General features: G+C 37.4%; 2 protein-coding genes across 6 annotated transcripts in view; one reads left to right on the top strand and one right to left on the bottom strand.

The window, feature by feature from the left end:
* Nucleotides 1–139: 139 nt before the first annotated feature.
* LOC306852959 (transcription initiation factor TFIID subunit 7-like) lies at nt 140–8,135 on the bottom strand. 2 transcript variants are annotated; one of them, XM_079390081.1, is made up of 13 exons: nt 7,898–8,135; nt 7,701–7,734; nt 7,398–7,474; nt 6,233–6,311; nt 5,946–6,079; nt 5,665–5,788; nt 5,494–5,552; nt 4,965–5,037; nt 4,520–4,630; nt 4,252–4,446; nt 1,916–2,028; nt 1,295–1,354; nt 140–468 (listed from the first exon to the last, which is right to left on the bottom strand). In XM_079390081.1, exons 2-13 carry the CDS (start codon nt 7,717–7,719, stop codon nt 424–426), a joined length of 1,089 nt encoding a protein of 362 aa, XP_079246207.1. In that variant the 5' UTR covers nt 7,720–7,734; nt 7,898–8,135; the 3' UTR covers nt 140–423. The 2 variants fall into 2 exon arrangements, with proteins under 2 accessions (XP_079246207.1, XP_079246208.1); XM_079390082.1 differs by having other exon boundaries at nt 7,701–7,737; nt 7,898–8,000.
* A 1,566-nt stretch (nt 8,136–9,701) lies between these two features.
* Nucleotides 9,702–24,468, top strand: part of LOC306852960 (ETS-related transcription factor Elf-1-like) — a 39,819-nt gene continuing 25,052 nt past the window's right edge. For 2 of the 4 annotated variants that reach the window (XM_079390084.1, XM_079390086.1), the window contains exon 1: nt 9,702–10,041. The gene's annotated coding sequence lies outside the window, so the exon portion shown is untranslated. Of the gene's footprint in view, nt 10,042–19,507; nt 19,867–24,468 lie in introns of those variants that run through there. The other 2 variants (XM_079390083.1, XM_079390085.1) reach the window with 1 other exon arrangement.

The following is a 24,468-nucleotide window of genomic DNA, read 5'->3' on the forward strand; positions in this document are numbered from 1 at the left end:
GCTAGTATAATTCAGTGGGAACTACTGCAGACAGAATCATCTAGAAGTCTCTAGTATGGATTTCCAGTTTGTTGACCACCATAATGGGAGTAGCTTACAAATTTGCAGACTTACTGAGCAGAAGAAATATGCTAACAAAACCATTTCAAATATGATTTTATTTCAATTAAAAAAAAAAAAGCCTTACCCTAAAACTAAAGGTTTTAGGCACAAATAAAGTCACAAAAAGTACAAATACACAATCTTGAACGAGAAGAAACTTGTGTGATGAGCCTTCAGTTGAATATGTTGACAATTTTTTGTGAGTCTCAATACAAATGGGATGTTCAAATTTAGCTAATACATGCAGTAGAGTCGGTGATGTGTTCAGCAGTCGCCTCTGGTCAGAGTCGTTGTATTGCAGTATCTTGGTAATCGTGAGCATCACTTCTCGATCAGCGAATCCAGCTGCTCTTGAAGGGAGGCCAGCTGTTGGAACAGAATAGCAGTGATGGATGGCTAGCAGTAGGGGTATAATTGAAGGCTAAGTGCAATATGTTCAACAACACCTCCAACGTTATTACTTTTTTTCCATCAAGCCATTTGTCAGTTTAGGCGTAAACAAACACTGACAGTAGAAACTGACATTGGCCAAGGGTTGTGGTGAATCAGTAAAGCATGTATGTGTGTCTAGTTCTTTTACTCACCAATATTATATACAGAAAACTACTCTCACCAAGAGCAATGGGAACATGTGGAATTAAGTCTTGGATTTGACATCTTACATGCATTAGGGGAATTAATATAAATTAGATTCCAATTAAAAAGCTCTCAATTCTATTTGATTTGATTACAGTTCATCTGGGTGTATTTTACATTATAATATAGATTTTATCATTCATATAAAATAGATCACTCTCAGCTATTGCAGCCAATTAAACTGGGAATAGATGCGTATATATGATAATCATGTCTTTTTTAAAGGATAAATTAAATGGCAGACTCAAATGAGTCATTTGTCTGTGAATTTGACAATACTAGTAGTGTTGCATGTTTATGATTCATCAAAATGAACCAGTTCACATGAATCATTTGTTCAGGAAATTGACTACACTGGTTGCACTGTATGTTTAACTAAAAGGTCCAATTTATAAGAGTTATTTGTTTGTGAATCAAAATACACTGGCCACAATAGCATGGAGTAAAAGGTCTTGGCAATTTAAAGTCATTCAAGAATTCAAATCATGATTAATTGACAAAATATGTTTACCCAGTTTGAATGCATGCAGACTTTTGGGTTTGTATGCAGACTCACCTGTTCCATCTCTTGCTCTTCTTGACGAATCATACCATTCAAAAGACCCTGGAAACGATCCTGTAATAAGGAGAGCGAGAGAGAGAGAGAGAGAGAAAGAGAGAGAAAGAGAGAGAGAGAGAGAGAGAGAGAGAGAGAGAGAGACTTTATCTAGCTGACAATATGCTGTTTTGATGCTGGCCATTTGTGAATGTCTTAACTGCTTGTACACACATGTATTTGATTTGTGACCCTGTGAATGGACCTCAGACATGTATGACCTTTCCCTGTCCCCTGTGACTGTAATAACCATGGACAAATTTAGCCAGCATAGTGCACACAGGCCAACCGAAGTGACACTGTTAAACCACATGTCCAACCCCATTCCACAGCGTCTAAATCCTCCCAATGGAGCAGCTGCCAGAGCAATGAATTTTATGCTTTTTTTATGAGTTATGTAAAAGCAGCTAAAGGCATAAATGTAATATTTATGCCTTAAAAAGACAGCAAAAACTTTCCTCCTTAGGTTTATTCAAGGCTATTTTAAAGGGCTGTACTGCATAAAAACAGTGTCACCAAGGCTGTGTGTTTACATGATGTACCATGCCAGAAATGTATTTAGTGCAGGTAAATGAAACTCACCTTCAGGGCTTGATTTTCCACCTCCATTATCAATTTCTCCTGTTCCTTCTTGCGGTTACGTGTGTCCTGAAGCTTGGCCTTCAAATTGTTGATCTGCATCTGATACTCCATTACTGCAGATCAAACAGAGATTGTGAGCCCTATGCATGAGCCCTAGTTAACACGAATATAGTTTAGTCATAGACCTTGGATGTCAAATTGAGCGCTCTTTTACCTTTGAGAGCTAGTTAATCTGCAAATGCTCATGTAATCAAAGGTCCCAATTATCTGTGAATCCTTCACACTCTTAACTGTGCAACCCTTCAGGGTTGTATAAATACTGAACACCACCTCTTATGTTCTGCACTCTCAGAGACAGAGAATTCAAAAAACCTATTTCCATTGAGGGCATACACACCAAGATATTAAGAAAATGCCTTTTGAATTGTGGATAATATATAAAAAATTAATGACATGGAATTTGGACATGCAGTATTTGACTTACAATATAAGATACATACCAGTTAATAACAGATGTGGTATTATTTGTCACGAGAACATAACTTTTTCAAATCCAATTAAGCAACCTACCTAAACAGCATTTTTTAGGTATTGTTGGCACATTTAGAACATGTCAATAAAACAGTGTTAAAGGGATAGTTCACCCAAAACTGAAAATTTTATGTTTATCAGCTTACCCCTAGGCCATCCAAGATGTAGATGACTTTGTTTCTTCAGTAGAACACAAACAAAGATTTTTAACTCAAACCTTTGCTGTCTGTCAGTCAATGAGACCCACGGCTTTGAGAGTAAAAAAAAAAAAATACACAGACAAAACCAAACTAAACCCTGCGGTTCGCGACGATACATTGAGGTATTAAGACACGAACAGTTTTTATATAATTCTTTTTTTTTTTTTTTTTACCTCTGATCCACAGCGGGGGTGTGACGCGTCAACATGCTCTGGCATAGTAGACGTATGTGTGGAAGCGAGCTAAACAATGAGTGATGTATACATGTGACAGATCGCTTCCACGCATGCGTCTACTACTGAACACACTCAGGACAGTTGGACATTGCGGTGGATCAGAGGTAAAAAAAATGATATAAATACTGTTCAGTTTCTTAAGACCTCAATGTATCGTCACGAGCCGCAGGGTTTAATTTGGTTTTGTCTGTGTATATTTTTTTTACTCTCAAAGCCGTGGGTCCCATTGACTGCCATTATATGACTGACAGACTGCAATGGTTTGAGTTAAAAATCTTTGTTTGTGTTCTACTGAAGAAACAAAGTGACCTACATCTTGGATGCCCAGGGGGTAAGCAGATAAACATAATATTTTCAGTTTTGGGTGAACTATCCCTTTAATATCTACAGATAGTTTTTGTCTTTTAAGGACAATACCATTTTAAATTGGACTGAACTGGGCTGCGTTTCCCAAAAGCATTTTAAGCTTAAGTACATCGTAGACCCATGGATCTACATGCAACTTAGGCTTACGATACTTTTGAGAAATGCAGCCCTGGCATCTTATTACAGTCTATTGGAATAGAATTTTAGTTGACTAGAAAGTGTAATATTAACCATCCATATGGAAACAACAACACTCTTGAAAAGACATCTAACTTAAAGGGATAGTTCACCCAAAACTGAAAATTCTGTCATTAATTACTCACCCTCATATCGTTCCAAACCCATAAGACCTTCGTTCATCTTCAGAACACAAATTAAGCTATTAGATATACACAGACTATTTTAACCATGTCCTTATTACATTTCTGGACCTTGATCGTGTTAGGATCTTTGCTGTCTATGGGAGGGTCAGAGAGCTCTCAGAATTCATCAAAAATATCTTAATTTGTGTTCTGAAGATGAACAAAGGTCTTACAGGTTTGGAATGACTTGAGGGTGAGTAATTAATGACACAATTTTCATTTTTGGGTGAACTATCCCTTTAAGAAGGTAACTATAGCTAAACCTTTTGCTTTGAAGAATATGTGAAACAAAACACATGGTGGCACAGCTCTGTACAGCATGGCTCATTTTTCCAGGTTAAGTGCCAATGTGACGTTGGAGGCACCCTGCCAGTTGAGAGACAGAGGGTTGCGGGATGATGCCAAGGTCAGGCATGTCTGTCACTCACTGGCATGGGTAAAGACACCACCAGACAACCGGTACACCCATCTGACCTAAATACCGCAGCAGGCTCATTATTCAAATGCTAATCTAGGTCGGCTGTTGTTTGTCTGCTGATCTGTCTGCCTGTGATACTGAATTGTGGCTTTAAATTGGGCTTGAGCTGCTGTCCTGATGATGCACTGTAATCGATCAGACAACCCATATACCACCATCCTACCGATCTGACTGTTGCGGTCATTCTCATCTCTGCTTCCATCTGTCTCGTTCAGTTTCTCGTGGAGCTGCCTGACCATGTCGTCTTCAGTGTCCATGATGTTAAGGTCTTCGTCCTCTTGTCGGTCACCCTCCTCATCCTCATCCTCGCTGCTGCTGCTGATGTCGTTGAAGATCTTGCGTAGCTCGTCATGTTGGACTAAATTAGAGGAGAACTTTACACAGGGAAAGATATGGCTATAAAAGGCAGTCAGACTTGTGAGATCATTCACCTGAAGAGCCGTGACCCTTGTGTCCCGAGGTTCCAGGTGAAGACTCCAAGTTGGACAGAGATAAGCTGTTGTCAGGCTCTTTGGTCTCATCCTCAGCAATCACCTCCCATCCTGACCACAGGGTCAAGGTTCATATATCAATAATCCCTTTTCATCCTCTGAGTTTTGTTAATAGGCCATTTTGCTGTTTGTTATATCACTGTTCTGCTGAGCTCCACAAATTTATATGTGAGTCATGCCACTTTTTTCTGTAATACTGAGCTTAACCGACTCTATTTCTTGCCAAGGTACTCCATTTAATTCGTGAACAAGTCTGTCACCTGGTGGCAAGGCTGAGTATGACAGAAAAGCTCAATTCTACATTAGTAATGACATTTGCATCTAGATTTCTTCTGGGTTTGCAGCAACATGACAGGGGAAAACAAAAGCAAGAAATAAAGGATACGAACACTGACGGCTTCGGCGTCTGTGCTCAAGAGCCTCTTCACCTCCTTTTCCACATCAGGAGACTCGATATACTGCAGGATAAGTCAGGTTAGAATTCAGCCCCAAGGAACACGTTTCCAAAAACTGCATGCACGCATTCAGATGCACACATAGTACTAACAGTAGAGGCTGGCTGCACGCCAGAGAACACATTAGTGATTAAAAAGGAAGCCAAGTCAATAGCTAGCTGCAACTTGGCTGAGATTTATTCAAGAGTCAGAGAGAAGAACCTGCCACTGACTCGGCTGCTGTCACTTCAATCAAAGGAAGAGCCAGATTGCTTTCTTGCATACCTTGGTGGTAAATGAAGATGGAATGCTTTATTTATATGTAAATCGTAGCTTTTGGAATTAACTCATTTCTCTTTTCCTGCAAGAGTAAACATTTTTTTTCCCAACTAGGGATGATAAAGAATTGTAGAATCATCAGAAAAATCCAAGGAAAAAACAACAACAACAGAATGCTTGAGGAAAACCAAATGAGGTTACCTTCTTCTTCGCTGTCTTCCTGAACCGCCTCTTCCTTGTGTTCTTCAGAGGAAGCGTAACTGGAAGGAGGATATAAAACGGGTTTAATCATTCTAGCACTGATAGACTGTTTCAACATTCATGCCAAACCAATTACAGGGAAATTCCAGTACAGGAGTGGGAGGTACTTACTCCCATGGTTCCAAACAAATTTCTTATCTTTGTCCTTGTCTTTTTTTTTGGTTTTGGGGTCTGTAGTGCCTGTGGGCTCCTCTAGAGGGGGGTACAGGTCTCCATCCAGTGTGCATACCAGCATCTTAAACAGGAAGGCAGAGGAATGAATAGTGTTATGGCCTTGTAGATATGCTGAAGCTCATTAAATGTCTTGTCTCTGTTTCCCAAGACTGCAAAGGCGAAATTGAATTTAAGACTCTCTAAGAAACTTCAATCAGCAGCTTCTATTAAAGTCTTACCTGACAGATATCAGCAGTCTTATAGAAGGTCTTTTTGTCAACCGTTTTTAATGACTCCAGGATGCAGGGTAAATCCACTAATTTACACGCTAAAGGGACACGATCCACACGTACAATCCCATGGTGACCATCAGCTAGGAATATGATAACAAATTCCATGAGCAATATTTTTGCAAAAGAAATAGACAACATTCAGAGGCTTTTTGAAATGTAATGTGCTGAAGTAAATGAAAGTACTTCTTTGTTCATCGTAGTTCATCTGAATTTCTCGCTTGCGCAATACTTACCATGTAACTCTATAGTAAGTCTGTCTTTCATGTTCATGCTGCTAGATTGAGCGATTCGTCTGACTGTGGAGGCATACTCCTAAAAAACAATCCAAAAATCATTTTAATATGCTGATTCGCTGCTCAAGAAACTTCTTATTATAAATATTGAGAACAGTTGAGCTGCTTAATATTTTTTATGGAAACTGTGATACATTTTTTTCAGAATTCTATGATGAACAAAGTTCGAAAGCACAGCATTTATTTGAAATGGAAAAGATTTCACTGTAACTTTAAATCAATGTATTGTATCCTTTCAGAATAAAAGTGAAGTGAAGTGAGATACAGCCAAGTATGGTGAACTATAGTTTCAGTTTCTTTAAAAAAAGAATTGAATAATAATCTTACCGACCCCAAACATTTAAAGACTAGTGTATTTAACCTGATATCTCATTACAAATGTAACCTTTTGTCTGTGTCTGTTTTCTGACATAAAATGACACTTACATACAGTATGATGTATATTCACTTCTGAATGTACTGTTCATACTGTCCTGTGTTCCAGTGTATCCCACACTTGTCTTATTTAATTATAACTGCGCCTTGAAGAATTTTGTTCCTTCATGTATGGTTTAACAACATTTGTCTTGACTGGAACAATGAACAATGTATAAAAGAACAATGTATAAAGATTAATCGCATTCAAAATAAAGGTTTATGTATACATACTATATATGTGTGTACTGTGTATACTTATTATGTATATATAAATACACACGTATATATTAAGGTAAAATGTAAGATTTATATATAAAATGAATTAAATACAGTATAAATAAATATATATCCATACAAATATGTGTGTGTATTTATATATATATATATATATATATATATATATATATATAATATACACAGTACACATACATATAGTATGTAAACATACACTTTTATTTTGAATGTGATTAATCGTTTTGCAGCCCTAATGTAATTATTTGCAACTTGTGTAATAAAATTAAGTTACTTGTCTTGTTACTCTTATATGCATTATGAGTCAAACAACAAAGATCTAAAGACATAATTTATTTAAATGCACTTGATGGAATTGGTCAAGGAGTGTGTACATTACTTAAATACTGTATGCACTAATATAGGTCATTAAAATTAACCAATAAATAAAAAAGACCTGAGGGAGCCGCAGAACAAACTGACTCTCCAGCTCATGAGGAGCATCTTCTTTACTTTTGGAGCCCAACTTTCCCACTGAAACAGAGAAAAGTCTTGAATAACTACATATTTATTCACATTTATTACACATTTAAACACACACACACACACAAATATGTGGTTATTAAATGTTAATAACTTATACCAAGGTAGGCACTAAATGATTATCACGATCTTGAAACTCAGAATACCATGGTACACCTCTTTTTTTTGTTACTAGAAGAGAAACAGAGTGAATTCACTAATGTATGCATGCTAGTACCTTTCGTTTTTGAGGTCATCTTTGGTTCCTAATTCTGCTTAAAAATAAAAAAGACACGCTGTTTGCATATAAAAGCAAAAGGTGTGCAAACTATGAGGTGGCTGTTTTAAAAAACACATTTTAGATATAACACTTCTTTTGGAGTGATAAAATACTAAAAGGTACATCAATAAAAACGTGTTAGTAAGAATACTCACCGAAATCCGAGAAGCTAACAGGCTAACGTTATGCTATCCAACAGCGTTAGATAATTGTTAAACATTCGTTTCTTTAAAATACACAGAGAATAAATTGGTTGCAATAGAAAGGTTATCACGAATTATACACTACGTAAATACACAAATTTTCAGAGACAGAAACTAAAATGGTACAAATAAACATTGCTGTGCCTCGGCGAACTGTCTCGCGGAAGCTCAGGTATGTTAGCGCTTCACTGCCACCTGCTGTCGGTTGTGTGAGAAGCAGCTGCTAACACTACAACATGAAAGCTCAAGTCTATTAATATTAACACAAGTTCAGAGAATGTAGCGGCTGGTAATTATTTCGGTGACCATAAGGAGAACAATATAATACCAAAAAATTTAGAAATCATCATTATAGCGCATTCATCAAGAATGAATGAATAGAAACCAATGCTTTGTGCATCGTCCCATATGGTCTAGCGGTTAGGATTCCTGGTTTTCACCCAGGCGGCCCGGGTTCGACTCCCGGTATGGGAAGTACTCTTTTAGCTTTAAATGTGTGTATTTCTATAAACGAGAAATTAAACAATGAACAATAAACTGCTGCGTTCAAGTAAAATATTTAATGCAACAAAAATCCAATTAATTATGTTATCTTTTTAAATATTGCATTTAAATAAACAATTTGATCAAATATCTACATTACCGAGCTTTTATCACGTGTCACTGGTGTGTTACGTATGTCTGTATCATTTATAGTGGGTTAAGATATATGGAAAACTTAAGATTATGATAAAGCTAGTTAAATGCCTAATATAGTGTGTTAATAATAACAATGCCTCACTATTTATCTACAAACAACATTAGGAGCAGGTAGGGCATAGTTACAAATAAGGTCATAATGAATGATAGAAAGTTAACAGAGAAATAAATTTAGACTTTTTACTGACATTCATGGGGAATTTGTTAAATATTACTTCCTTCTAGACGTGTGACTCATTTAGTAAGAAACCCAAATATATATTCAAGGAACATAAAGGAGAGGAATGTGATTACTATATGTAGTTTTTATAAATAAATAAATAAAGACAGACAGACAGAAAGAAAGAAAGTTATTCATAAAGTAAGTTTCTGTGTTTTCATTTCAACATGCCTGTGCATTAGGTTTTAGGTCCTAAAAAATGTAGTGTTCAAGTTGTTTATGGGAAAAGAAATACTTTTAATATATGAAAATGTTGAAATTTAAATGAGAAAATAATACCGTTAAAAGTCTGAGAATAAATGATCAAATTTTGTATAGATAAGTAAATCCCCTGACCACAAATAACACCACTACCCTTGAATTCCCCAAACAGGCTATTCCGATAATGGGCGGGGCTGATCTGTAAGGGCTCATCTGAATTTGTTTTCATCACAAATTAACGGTCAGTATAATTAAGGGACTGTCTGAATTTATTTGATGTAACAAATGAACGCTCACTCACCTGCGGGACAAGGACTCTACTATGCAGACGACATGATATGATCGCCTTATAACAAAAGCGACGTTTTTACTGCTATAATTACGTTAACCAAAATAATTTGTAAATCGGATAATGTATGTGCAATGAGGTTGTGGATTAAATTGTTTAAACACAACGCGCTGTCATAAAGTGTTAATGATATAACAACTGGAGATGTCTCTCAAAACTAGTGCTATATTCACATGGAAATGAGTCAAAACTGTAAACGCTCCTCATAAACAAAGTCTTATGATTCGTCGAGTAAGTGCCGACGTCACCCAACCCATCTACAACCCTGAAAGACGCGTCGCTTCGCTGACTACATGGGAGCGTTTAGTTTGACGCTTCGCTCGCTCGCTCTCAGTGTGGACGCGGAACTAAGGACCAATCGCTTTCGAGGGAAAATGTGAGCGCAAGGAATTCCCCAAACAGTGAAAACAGTATAACCTCAAGAGAAAGCGGCGGAGCTCCATATGAGCTTTTAGAAGATTCGTCTTTGCCAAAGAGGATAAAATTAACGTTACCTCGGTTTAACAGGGACTGAATCGGGACGTAGGATTCAGATGATGACAGATTGCTCAGGAATTGTTTCATTGCAATGATCGGAGTGTGTCCATCACTTTCTCCACGCTAACATTATGGCACGTTAAGATGAAGGTAAGTGTTTGTAAAGTCTCTTTACCTTGTTCTTGTTATTTTAAATGCTAGTACTTAAGATATTATAGTTTTTTAAATTAGTTATTGGTGAATTTGAGATTGTAGGATGGCTTTTAGAAGTTGCGTCAGTGACTGCATGCACAATGTATTGAGTGTACAAGCACTGTTTATTTTATTCAGGTAAGTTATACATGGAGCCTCTTGGATTTGCTGACATTTCATAAACCAACATATGTTGTCATCATTCTGATCTCATATGACCGTTCTGATGTGAATAGCCCCAGGATAGCTTGACCCACTGCTTTGTTGTGCCCCTCTCTTGTAACTGTGCAGTGAGTTGTTCCAGCATGACTGCGGGCCTGTGACTATAATGACTGGTTCAGTGTGAGAATCTCTTGTTTCAGGCTGACATTGCTGGTCAAGACACAGTAAGGGCTTCACATGAGTGTGAACAATCAGTTATCCAGTCCTCAGTGCTGGGGCTTGTGGTGCATCAGTGTTTTCATCCAGACCAGGACTTGTTTGTGGATGTTTGTCTTTAAAACTGGTTTGTCTTTGTGTCATTTTCACTACTTGTACCCAAGTTCAGAAAATAGCCAAGGCTTGGAGTAAAAATGCCACAAGAGTGAATAAAATGCCATTGATGTGTGGGCAAAAGTGTTTTTTTATCTATTATCTGATATAACATAGTGACCAGGCAGTTATGTAAAACATATGTTAGCAGATCATGTAGTAAAACTTTAAGGATTAAGGTTGAAGTGACTTGAACATCTATTCCAAGACAAATTGCGTATTTCAGACATTGCTTCTTATAATATGTAGCACTTAGTGTGTAATTTCATATTGTAACAGAGTATCAAATCCATCTGCTGGTGCATGTAAACTCATTTGGTGTGATGTTTTTGTCATAATTTGCTTTCTTTATTTGTGGCTTGATGTCTCACCCATTGTCTAACTTTCTAAATGTTTGCCAGATGTTTACATTTTTTGGGAGACAAAACTCCCCTGTGAGACATGCATATTGAAGTTTGGCTGCAGTGTTCTCAGCATTCTGGCCATTGGGAGGTGCTGGGGTCAGGGAGTATAGTTGTGTTCTCCTGCTTTGGGAGTTTGTGATATTAGTCAGCTCATTTCATCCAAAAATGTTATCAGCTGGTTCTGATACCCCTCCCAGACCTCGCACACCCTAGAGGACTATAGATAGCTGGAAATTCCAGTCTTCTGAAACTAATTATCCTCAATGAGAGGCTCTAAATATACCCCTTAGTTGGTGCTGTCTTGAGTCTTTTCTTTCAGAAATACAGTCCTTGGTAGTCCCCCTTTTCTTGTTATGACTTTGTGTCTCAGAACTCATGCCCAATGACCCTATTGTGCCTTTGAACTGGATTGCCAGAAGGCACAAAGGGGCTCTCAGACGCTCTTTCTGCCTCTTTTAGCAGATGAGGCACGTGGCTTGAGATATCCTAGAATGACAATGAGAGGTATGTGGGAAGCCTCTGTGCAGGGAACATCCCCAGTGTTTGCTGTAGAATATGTGGCCATGAAAGTGACTCCCATGTGAATACAAAGCCAGGTCAAGGAGAGTTATCCTAGGGCAGATTGACCGAGCTCATTCCACTCTGCTCTTGGCCCGATGGTGTACAGAAAATCACATGAGATATGACTTAATGGGCTGGCTATTGATTTGTCTCCACATTTGAAGACATCAGTCTTTATAAACTCGGTATCCAGGAGCTGCATCACCAGGGCATCGTCAGCTGAGAGCTTGCTGCAACATGAGCTGACTCCTTGCAGACAGAATACAAGCATCAGCAAAGATATCTGGAGTGTGCTAGGACAGTGTGCATAATATGACGCCTCATTTTTCATTGCGTAAGCCTTCACCATTCATTGTCAAACAGCTCACAGCATGTGCAGAAAATGCATTGAGTAGTTGGGTAATTCCTCAAATTATATCCTCATAAATCTCTTAAATATGGCTTTCAGTTTTAGAATGCTGACAAGACCACAAGACACCAAACCAGATGATAGGTCTCTGTCATATAATGGGTGGGCAAAACGTTAAGTCATTAGGCTTCCACAAGGTGGTGGTGTTCATATATTAAGCTCAACAATAAGGATGGCTTGGAACCATCTTAACCAATTTATAGAAGAACTGTCATTTGGCCTATTGAGCCAGTGCTGCCCTGCCACTGAAATGGATTTATTGATGCTGGACATTCTTTTTTTTATTCCATCCTTTTAAACATTTTGGTTTTCTGGGATGTGCCCTTTATTGTTGTTACAAATTCTACTGGTTTGTCACCAAGATAATGTTATCAAGCTTGCTAACATAAACAGTTAGCCAGCAACAACAGTTATGTTTTGATGAAAGTGCAAAAACAATATTCAAGTCATCGCTAAAAAAATGTGTTGAAAACTTCAAACGAATCAGCTAGTTTACAAATTTATGGAGTGAAATTATATGTATATTGTATATACATTATACTATGTACATTTGTTAAGAAAAAAAAGTGAACTTGCTATATAAACCCTTATAAACCCCATTTAATAAAAAATCTAGCAAGTATAAAAATACATTAAGATATTAAGAATCAATCATTGTTGTGGATGCATTATATAATGTTCTCTGTACTCTGTTGGAAATATTAAGTCATGCCTTTCAATTACATTTTATTGTTAAAATAGAAAGAAGGAACTGCTACTACTTGTATATGGGAAGGTGCAACATATTAGTTTAATGGAATATAACTTCTCTTATGAAATTTTAGAAGTTATGGGCCTTTTACATTGTTCCCCATATAAATTACATACATTGTTGACAAATAGTTCTTGAAGTAAGTGATTCTCACACATTATGCTTCCATAATCAGACCTCATTTTGATTTGAAGCCTGCTCCTGTCACATTTCCTTACTGTTATAGCACAAGCGTGTAATTCAGAAAAATATCTTGTCCTCTGTTTGCTTTCACATTAGATTAATATTTAGGTTAGTGTAATGTTATGCTGCTGTAATCTTGCTGTTCAGATGGCAGCCAAATATGTGGGAGTCTTATTAAGCAAGGGATTATAGAGATACAAGGCTGTTTGCCTTTGTTTTGACTGAAGAAAGACAAATATGGAAAGCTTGGGTATTTTTTAGCAGGCACATCTTATTGCTAATGGCTGATGTTGGTAAGAGGTGGTAAAGTTTGCTCCAGTTTATTGCATTGACTGAACTTTCAATATAATTAGAGAGAGTTTTATACAGTGGCTTTAAATTAGATTTTACATTTCATGTTTTCTGGTCCCTTACTGTTTGAGTAGACCGCAAATGACATGCTAACATTTGCTTTTTAATAAAAGTCAATGTGTGGGAAAAAAGGGACATGGGACGTTGAGTAAATGTTCTTAAGTGCGTTTGAGATTTAGATGGTCCATTAAAGGGCCAGATGTGACTAATTCATCCAGCTGATTTACACTTGAGAGTAAAACCTGTCTAATGTGTGAAGTATCATGGCACATTAAATGAGAGACTGTTAGTACTACTGTACATCATCGCCAGTGCACCTCAGTCCAGTGAAACGTTTATTCAGCGAACGTCTCGCTAGACGGGGATGAAATGAAGCAATCAAAGTAAAAACATTTTTAAAAATACTGTACCTGTTTACTTATTTATTTTGTTTATATTTTTAATGGCAGTTTTAGAACAATTGGTCGTTCCTCCCTCAGGCTTGGATTTAAATTATTTAAGTAGACTGAGACATTAGGTATTCATCTAGCATAATGCTTTCTAGTGTCTGGTCCTCAGAGAGAAAACATACCATTCGACCATTTAAGCTCTAAAACAGGGCCCACAACCATCATTAGCAGCTCAGCTTATGTTGTATTTTACTATAATGCGAGTGAGAGGCACTGGCAATTTCACAGTCTGAGATAAATGACAAGACTGATAAAGAATTAGGATTTACTTTAAATATTGTCTCAGTGCTTTTATATTGTGTTTTTCTCTATGGCTCTGGTCAATACTCTCCATCCACAGTTGTGTGATTTGAACTGTCTGGAATGTTGGCCTTGCTCTTTGTCTAATGTTTAATTGGTTGAGGTTTTGTGTGGATCTTATACTGTCCGGTAAGGGATAGTTACTTTCTAATGCAGACTAAATAATATTCCCCTCATATCATAAAGAGATGGTAAATTGATGTCTTGACGGCATTGTTATATTTGTGGTGTAAATTATTATAATTTTTTCCTGCATACCTGATTGTAGTAATTTTGTTAACTTTATCCAGCACAAACAATCTACTCGGGTTTCAATTTTTTTTACATTTTTAAGGGACAGTTCACCCAAAAATGAAACATGTTTCACAATTTTTTTTTTAACACAAAAATAAATATTTTGATTAATCTTGCCCTCTGCCACACTTATGACATTCTTCAAAATTTCTTCTGTTCCACAGATGAAGGAAAGTTAGTCGTGGTCAGAATTCTTGACATCCTTGGTAAATGCAAACAAAGAAGCCTTTGAAAATAAATCTTTTGTTAATCCTTTTGATCTTTTATTTTTTTTAAAAATCACAAAAATCGAACCTTTCCTTGATGTAAAACAATTGAAAGTGTGGGGACAATCTCATCATGAAATAAATGTTTTTCTCAAATACACATTGGCCACAGTTATTGACACCACTAGAAATTATAAGTAAAATATCTTATATAGTATATTGCCTTTCTTATTTACTGTGCATTTTTAGCACACGAGGGTGGCTACAAATATGAATTTGTCCAGCCATGGCTTCCTGTCTCACAGGAATATAAATATGAGGGAAAACAAAGGCCAAATGCACTATCCATCACAATGAGAAAAACCAAAGAACATTAAAAAATAGGAAGTGTCTGTAAGAAAAGAGTGAAAGCTTTGAAAATTCATCAGGACAATAATTAAGAATTTCCAATGAACAAAAATGTTACAAACCTGCCTGGAAGAGGACGTGTCTAAACTGTCTTAATGCAAGATGAGAAGAATAGCTTGAGTGGCCAAACACTCTCCCAGGACCACAGCTGGAGAATTGCAGAAAATAGTTGAGTTTTGGGTTCTTAAAGCCTCAAAAAATGATCAAACATCACCTACATTATTATTGTTGTTTGGGAGGGTTTTGAGAAAAAAAATCAAAAGAAAATGCTCTCATCTAAAAACCAACTCCAGCATATTCATTTGCCAGACACGACTGGATCTTCAAACACGACTAGGTTCTGTGGTCAGATCAGATGAAACTTTAAAAAATTAGATTTTTTTTGGCAGAAAACACACAAGATGGGTTTGGTGCACACAGGGGTAAAAAAGTACCCCATGTGTACAATAAAATATACTGCTGTATCTTTAATGTTGTGGGCTTATTTTTCTTCCAGAGGTCCTTGATATCTTGTTCAGATGGAATGATGGATTCTATCAAATACTAATAGCCAATGCCATGGCTATCCCTGTCCTCAGAACTAAACTCAATAGAAAATGAGTGGGGTGAACTGAAGAGAAGCACCATCATGGACCTAGCTGGAATGGTCTCTCATCTCTTGTCTGATGTTCTTCAACCTCTTCAGGCATTACAGGTGAAGATTTAGAGCTGTTATCTTGGCAAATGGAGGTTTAGAAAAAGTGTTCAGTAAAAGGGTGTCAATAATTGTGGCCAACGTGTTTTTGAGAAAAACATTTATTTCATACATTTTAAAATTGTTGTACTTCAGTGAAAGGATTAAAGGTTTTTGTGAATTTTTAAAATAAGAGATCAAAAGCATTAACAATGCATATTTATTTTCAGAGGCTTCTTTGTTTGTATTTACCAAGGGTGTCAATAATTCTGGCCATGACTGTAGGTCTCTGAACAACTTGAATGAATGTCAACGATGGCAGAATTTTCATTTTGAATTTGAATCAAACTGTCATAACTCCTCAGACTTATGAGCTGTTCTAAAACTAAACATTCTTTTTATGACAGTCAGATGGTCTTGCTTAATTCCACCTATAACTTATTATAGTTTAATAACTTAATATTATATATTACCTAACCGGTAGTTAGAAATGTACGAAATTACAGTGATAACAAATCTTAACTCTGTGGAGTTGAGAGTTAATATATTAAACTTGTAATGGCAGTCTAAATTGCCGGAGGCGTTTCTTTTCTTTTATTGAGTAGGAGTGTCTTTATTTACCTGTTAGAGACGTGGACACTTTATCGCATATTGTGGGTCATGGAAGGAATGATGCGGCACCTTAGTGCAGTAACGGAATTTCCTTTGAAACTCCCCCTATCCCACTTCACATCCACTCATTTCTTACTGAGGTCTGGAATGTTGTATCTGTTCATAATCCCACATCTCTCATCATTCTTAGCTGACAGGATTTCTCAAGGTTGACCAGATGTAATCTTTCGGTCCACATTCACATTTACAAACGTTGTTACCTTGGAATCCTGTGGATTGTGGCGTGGCATTCAATTAACCTTTATTTTGTCAGTGTATTGAAGCATGCAATGAACTGAATTCTGGTCACCAAGGACTTCAAAAGGTCATTTTTTTTATAGTTAAAATTCTTGTTAAAGCTAATTTAAAGTCAGCAAAACATTGTTTTTCATCCACATACAAGCATGTGTTTAAAACCATAATTCCTACAAGACACCAGATTCTAGTATCTTCCTCATATATCGACTTCATGACCCTTCTGTCTGGATTTAATTAGAATGCTTCACTGCCTTTTTCTCTTACCCCTTGGTCCTTTGAGGACGGCCCTTAACCAGGATGCTATGGAGGGAGGGCTTTTCTTTGTGCACAAAGCCTCTTGAAGCAGTCACCACCTGACCTCAGTTTCTCACAAACAACACAACCAGCCCTGAGAAGTGCTTTGTCTTTGTCGATTATCTCAAGGCTATGCCTATTTTTTGGACCTGTTCTTCTAATATGCCACAGTTTTCCATCTCACAGTGATGTAAGTCATATTACAAAGAGCACAGAGGAGTTAATTTGCATCACCAATAATAAGACATTTACAAGTTATTTAATGTTCTCACTACAAACTGTAAAGATTTTATATCAAGACAGAACATGTCAGCCGGTTAGAGTAAATTGACTTTAACCTAGGAATGAGTGTACATTAGCATTCCTGAAAGCACTCAAGCCACAGTTATATTTTTATGTCAGCAAATCATTTGAAGTAAATTTATAGGAGGAGACAAAAAATAAAGATCTACTCAGGACATGGGCAAAACCAAAGTGTGCCATCTACGTTTTAAAACAGGCACACAGCAGAAAATGAGGCCTTCTTGTGGCTTGGCTGTGTTTAGCTTGGACTCAGTCATGCAAGGCTAGTGGGCTGGTTTTATTTTTAGGCTGTATAGGAAAGGTGTGTCTTTGAACTTTGTCAGCAAAGGCATGTGATCAGGGTCTGGTTGCTATGAGGGCAACTGAATTCTCTCAACACTCTCTGTAGAGAAAAATGATTCTTCATTCATTTCTTTGCTGTTTATTTATATTGTACTTTGAATTAAATTTCGCCCACATACTTTATCCAAGGTTATAATTGTATACAAAAAAACAAATATTATATTACATTGATCTATACCTTGAACATCTAATTTTACTAATTAGATAATGACAGTCATTTTGTACTGTCTTTTGTTTCCATTGAGGCAAATATGACCTGTTCGTCACTTATTTCATACATACGAGAACAAACAAACAAACAAGTTTATTCTTATTATGATTAGCTATAATTTTACTATGTATTATGTGCTTATTGGGTGCTGTGCCATTTCTAGGGAAACACTTAATATTATATGCAAATCTCATCTCTTTGTGCATTTATTTCAGTGATGTGGAGCCTGTTGGACTTGTTTGATGTGCCCCACTTGATGTCACAGACGGTTTATATACCGTTGCCTCATGTCATACGTGTTGTTGGCATAGAGGGGCAGGTGCTCGCCGTGTGTTTACACACTTTCCATCACGTTCTCAGTGCTGAGTTGAACATAATACCCAGCACTCCACCTCATGGTACTTATTTTTCTCCCTTTTCTGCTTTCTTGTAATTCTCTTTAGTCTGTAAAGGATGGTGTGTATGCAATACATAATACTATGGCTTCGTATTCTTAAGCTCGTTGAGAACACGCCCACTAGACAGAAGATTGCCCAAGAGGCCTGATTGCTTTCTTACATTTTTTTTTTTTTAACACCCCAACAGTTCACCGGTACAGTTAAGGTTTTCTCAGAAAGAGGCAGGTAGTTGCCGGTAAGCCCTAACGTAACCGACACTATAGTTGGCAAAGGGTCAATTAAATGACTATTTGTCTGTTTAGAGTGCATTCGCTGGCTCATTTACTTGTCTAAATGGTGCGTTGACAAAACCCACTGCACTTCAGCGCTTTTCACTAAACCACGCCATGCCACAGACCCTGGCTTCCTGTTTGTCAGCTGGATTGTCTCAGATAAAAATCCTTGACAAGGGTTATGGCTCCATATGCACAAAGATAGGGTGAAGAAACCTAATGGTAGATTGACATTAATTTGGTATCTTGGTCACTTCAATAGGGGCATTTGGCCCAGAGGATTCAACTTAATGTCGTCCCAATCCTGTAAGACTTTCTTTCTTCTGTGGAATGTAAAAGATATTTTGAAAAATGTCTTGCTGTTTATTTGTGCAATCCAGCGTGGTTTTGGACCCCATTGAGTTTCATTGTTTGGTTCTTCAGTTCTTCAAAATATATATTTTTGTGATCCACAGACGAAATTAATACAGGTTTGGAACAACATAAGTGTGAGTAAATGATGATTTGGGTGAAATATCACTTTAATGCTGAAATATTGGAATATAGCTGAACCAAGCAGCAGAGTCACTTTCTGTACTTTCCCTTTGGTTGGAAGAACATGGTGAATAGAAATCAGTGTTAGGGCCTCAGATGAATTGGAAGTGTTTCTCGTCGGTGTTCTTTTCAACTGCGCAATAAGGTGGGGCGGCTCTTCCAGTTTTATAACGCATGGCCTATTTCATGCTTCATATCAAACATAAAGGCTGTTTTATGGGTTGTCATATAGCTTGGAGGGCCACTCCCATTTCACCTTCTCAAATAAAAGCTCCACTCAAAACGAGACCTACAGAAAGATCTAGTCAGTTTATGTAAATTTAGCTTTCGATGTCCTTGAAACATCTCGTTTTGAAATAGCATTTCATCTGGGTAGAATTCCCCGTGCTTGCTGTACTCTTGCCACGTCTACGTCGAGCTGATGAAAACCTTTACACTCTTACCCAGTCTTGTGTTACCCATCTCGCATAGCTCAAGGTGTAGTCTGATCGTTACTTTGTCCAGGTTTCCCCTCCCCCACTGCACTCGCTAGCCAATCGAAACGGCAGCTTGAGCTCACCTGAACTCATTTGCATATTAGCTCTGCCCTTGCAGCTGATTGGCCCCATGCTGAAGTTCTGTTTTACAGCCTGTCTGTCAGTGGTTACTTGGGGGTTGAGTCACAGTGAGAGAGAGCTTTGCTTTGCAGTACTTCTCTTTTTTTAAAGATTTCAGCCCGCTGCCATTGCCCTCCCCTACGCTGTTCTCATTTTCACTCTATCTACCACTAAAGTGAGTGGGAGAGGCAGAGGGCAGGTCAGTGTTCAACACCTTGAACATGCCATTCGATTCGCTTTAGACACACCCTTGGATTATTATTTTTTTTTACTCCCATCAACGCAATCTGTCTCTCTTTTTTTTTTTTTTTTTTTTTCAAAGATTATTTCTTTATTTTTCCAACATTTTGATATGTTTTCCACCATAACCATGGAGTTTGACATGAAACCCCTGAACATTTAAGGTTAGTGTCCATTTGATATGTTTATGATATAATAGTATGCTGTTGTAGATCTGTTAGCGCCAAGTATCTGTAGTCTGCATTCTTAACTTTGTAAGCATTATTTATTGTTTATTACATATATAGGCCTACTCGTATATGCAATATACATTGTGTTTATTATGAAGTTACATTGTCTGATTTTTTTAAATAAATTTTTTGGTCAGCATTTAAACGCAGTATTTGTATACAGCCTATATTATGATGCAGCCAAATAGTTAAATATCTGTGTGTTTGGTTTACATTTAATAATCACCTATCGGTTGCATGATCGAAAATTATATAATAAATTGCTTCAGATGAGTGTATAAACAAGTTTAGCGCCATTCTCCCTACGTGAGAGACAGTTTTTCAGTCATACAAATCTAATAAAGCATATTTATTATAAAATATGTGGCATTTAAAAGTTTATAGTCACATGTATTGCAAAGTATCATTGCCTTATATGGGTACCGAGAGTGAGGTAGGCATTCATGTTTTGTAAATCTATTGACCAAGCCCATACGACGGTTAAAGTGCGTTGCAGTGTCAAAATAAACTTTTCAATTTCATCTTTGCCTATTTTAGCTATATGCTTACAAAGTTGCTAACGGCGCACAATGCATACAAATAACCTTAGCGCCAATGTGCTTTTTGCTCACGTAAGTGATGGTTTTGCTGTTATAGTGTGTCATTGATTCCATTACGTGGGCTTGTAGATTTCAGTTTGATTTTAGACTGGATTATCAGGCCTCATCATTGCCATGAAACCTGGTCTGAATGTTGCTCATCCTGTTGTGCTAAGAAACCTCAGAATCTCATTGAGAGGAGAGTGACAAACAACTCTAGTCATTGTCCCTGAGCACCTCTTTTTTTCTCTCTTTCTCATTTTTTAAAGATACAACCCTCAAAGAACATAATTTTGCCACGAGTTCTCCACGTGTAATTATGCCTGACACCATACTTACTATAGTAACTTGTGTCATCTCCATGGTATGCGCTGAGACTAGCTTGTAAGTAACAAGGCAGCCAGTCTCATAGAGAAAACAGTAATTTTTTTTGACATGATTATGTTGAGACATGTGGTCAAGAGTGATGTTGAAAGAGGTTTAGGCAAATTAGTATCTTGTTTGAAGTTACAGATGATCAAATGGGCACTATCTTTAGGATAACAATTCATGTTTTGGTAATATTTTAAACTATTTCAGCTATTGTCATATTAATGTTCTTATATGCATTATTATTACTGTAAAAACAGTACAAAGCTCAAACAGTACATCCTTTCTGTTCACTCAAATTCACGTGAAAGCATTTTGGTTGATGTCAGAAAACTTGGACTTCTAGGGAATTTTCCCCCACCCTACACAGCTTATGTCATATGCCCTCGGGTGTTCAGGACAATATCAGATTTTACTTTAATAGTCTTGTTATCTCGTCAGACCCCCTGTTAGGCTGGAGATACCAACATCACTCACAGCATTATGCCCCCCACCCGGCCGTCCCTGATTTGTATTGTAAATGAGCCAGGGCACCTGGAGTTGGCTAGTAGTCAAACACAGGCCCCTTTGCTATGGACTGTTTTGTTTGGGGCTTCTCTTTAGGCCTGAGTTTCTGTCACAGTTGGCAGTGAGGCCGGTAGTGTCAGGTTGGCTCTTCACATAAAACAGCGTCAACAAGTCCCTGCCTGTAATTGGATCATTAGGTCCTGCTAAGCAGGAGGGGTGGACCAAACTGATCTAGCTGGTCTAGCATGGAGAACAGAAGAGGGCTGGGCCTGAGAAAGAATATTTGTCCCCTTCCTGTCATAGCATTGTGTAGCGTGGATGGTTTGAGAGCTGTTTCTGAGGCTCATGTTGCAGACTATGGTTTGTTAGTCGAGTTATGGTTTGTGTAGAGTTTTTTTCAGTAATTGAGTTGTTAGAATGAGCTTTGACATGGTTGATTGAGGAACCTGCTGGATTGGTAGCTAACTGGAGGTTTTGAGGACATCTCTGAGGTTTCTTTGTCTGTGTCCCTTCATATTGCAGCTTTTGAGGGATCTTGAACTAAGTTTTTAGAGAGATCTTAGCACTGATGATCATAAAAAAGTGCTAGTTTGTCAGCATAACATAATACTCTAAAAATGATCATCAAAGTTGAAGCTGACTTCAATTTAAATATAATCTTATGTGACCATGACTCCAGTATGCAAAAATCCCAAACTATTTATAAGTGAAAAGTTTCATGAGCTCACCATATGAGATAATAATCATTTCACCGTTGGGTATGTTTGAATTTTTACTGGAAGCAGTAGTGTTCTGCTAAAATAGTCCAGGCAATCGTTCCTTTGTTGATATGTTGTTGACTGCTCAGGCAGATTTGCATCACGTTTTCATACTGCTCTCCCCATTTCCATTGAGCAACACACATTCTCTGTGTCGAAACTGTCTGATTCCTGAAACAAGCTCAGACTGGCACACGGTTCTCAGGTACGAGATATAGGCTACTAGCAGAAGATTCGCTATCACAGATATAGATTAGAAATAGATTTTTTCAGTATCAACTTAAAGAAAATGAGAGAATATTTTGAGAAGATTAGTTCTTTTTTTTATGCAAACAACTAGAGATAATATTTTTTTTGTCCAAAACGTATATAATATCATAGTTTAGGAAAGAAAACAGAACAAATGTTTAGTCAGTTTAGCCAAGAAAAACACATGGTCTTGGTATAATAAAGAAGAGTGGCCTGCAATCTCTTCTTGGAAATGCCCTTTTTGTTGAAGAAGCTGACGACTCCCACCCACCTGCTACCCCCGTTTTGTTTTTGTCTCCAGCTTTGGTGGGCGATGTTCCACTGAAACTGCCCACTGAATGGGTTCTTTCTGTTGTTCTAGAGTTGAGACTGTCCGTTTACATCCTGTTTCACAGGGCATAGATTATACCAGGTTTTACTTTGGCCATAAAATATGACCAAAAAGTATATGCCCCTGTAGTAAGAACAGTAAGGCATTTCTACAGAAACTTCAGAAAGTCAACATTCAGAATTTTTGGTTGTCTCTTTTCAAAGTTGAGGACTGTGTTGAAATTTTGTTAAGTTATGATGACAAAACTTTTTTTTTTTTAATCATCAAATGTGTCTTTTTATGCTTCAAGCATGTTGGCATCAAAAAATTTATATCACTTCACTCGTTATCATTGTTGTATCACACTAGAGATTAGCTACACGTCACATGTTAAAAGATGACTGATATGTCAGACCACTTCCCATGTAAACCACACAACTTCATCTTTTTTGCTTGGAGTGTATTCACTAAATTAGTCACAAAAGATCACATAATCAAGCATCTCATGACAAAGGGGTTCAAAATCACCAAACAACCAAAAGCACACATTTAAAGTCTGCATTGACATCAATCTTATGAAACCACGCATTGCAAACTCTGTGTTTTCCAGAACTACTTTCTTTTGTTAAAGCAGTTGCAAGTTCCTCTTTTTTTATAGAGGGGCCTCTGTCTGTTTGTAACCTGCTGTACCGCCACCTTTGAATCAAGTCAGCCGTCTGGCATTCTCATTTAAGAGAAATGCTGACAGCATTGCGCCCTTTCAGACTCAAAGTGAAATGGATGACATATTCCCATTTGCACCATGCAATAAAAGCATTTACTGCTGACACCAGTTTTGTGTTGAGGATACATCCAGAGTCTTGGATGCTTGGGCCCAGACATTGAGTTTGAATAGTTGTTTTCATCTTGAGCTTTAGTTGCACAGGTGTATGTATGTTTGTGTTGCTAACAAATACTTAGGAGATCGACCAGATGAGGACAAGTGGTTACCTCCCATATATAGAAAAGGGGCAGCCCCGTGTCTCTAATATTCTAGTCTGTCTTGTAAACAACGAGTACACAGGTCAGACATGTGACTGGTTATCGTCATGACAATTCATAGCTTTTCATAGGAACAGCTCAGGGCAGATAACCAGCCTTGAAATGCAATTACATGCAATTCAGGCTCACAAAGACTCCGAAAACAAAGAGCTTCACAGTTTAAAAGTTGTGAATAGAAGCTACCGTTTTGCAAGCTCTAAAGCAACACGTGTGGTGAGCAGCTAAGCGAGTATCTAGCTTTTTAGAGAAACGCAGGCTTTGAACAAGCTGTGGCCAGTTCTGTTTAACAGAACATTAAACCACAAGTCACAGCTCTAAAAAGACTTGCTAATGAAAATGTGTTAGTTTCTGTGTGAGGCTTTTTTAAAATTAGGATCTATGATAATGATGTGGATTGTATCATTGATGAATGATGCTCAAGCTGTTGGAAATGAAAAATTCAAGCATTTATATTTTCTTTAGGAGATTCTAACTACAATTAAAAAAAAACTTTTAGGCTGGTATGTGGAGACAACATTTAAATTACATTTATATTTGAATGGCTAAGGTTCATGGAAGTTGGTGGTGTAGTATAATTGGATGGTTAATGGGTGCACATGTGTCAAGTTTAGGAACACAGCATCCTCAGTTAGTCACTCATTACATTAGCCAGAGGAAAGTTTACACACAAATTCTGTAATTACATCACAATCTATGGGGCTGACTACAATAATCCCTTAAAAAA

This window comes from Barbus barbus, assembly GCF_936440315.1.
Source record: "Barbus barbus genome assembly, chromosome: 33".
In the NCBI taxonomy this organism is placed as follows: domain Eukaryota; kingdom Metazoa; phylum Chordata; class Actinopteri; order Cypriniformes; family Cyprinidae; genus Barbus; species Barbus barbus.

Coding starts and splice junctions, on each gene's coding strand:
- LOC306852959 (XM_079390081.1), bottom strand. Junction 6,080..6,232: donor ACTTACTATAGAGTTACATG/GTAAGTATTGCG, acceptor TCATATTCCTAG/CTGATGGTCACCATGGGATT. Junction 2,029..4,251: donor TGACCGCAACAGTCAGATCG/GTAGGATGGTGG, acceptor TTTGATCTGCAG/TAATGGAGTATCAGATGCAG.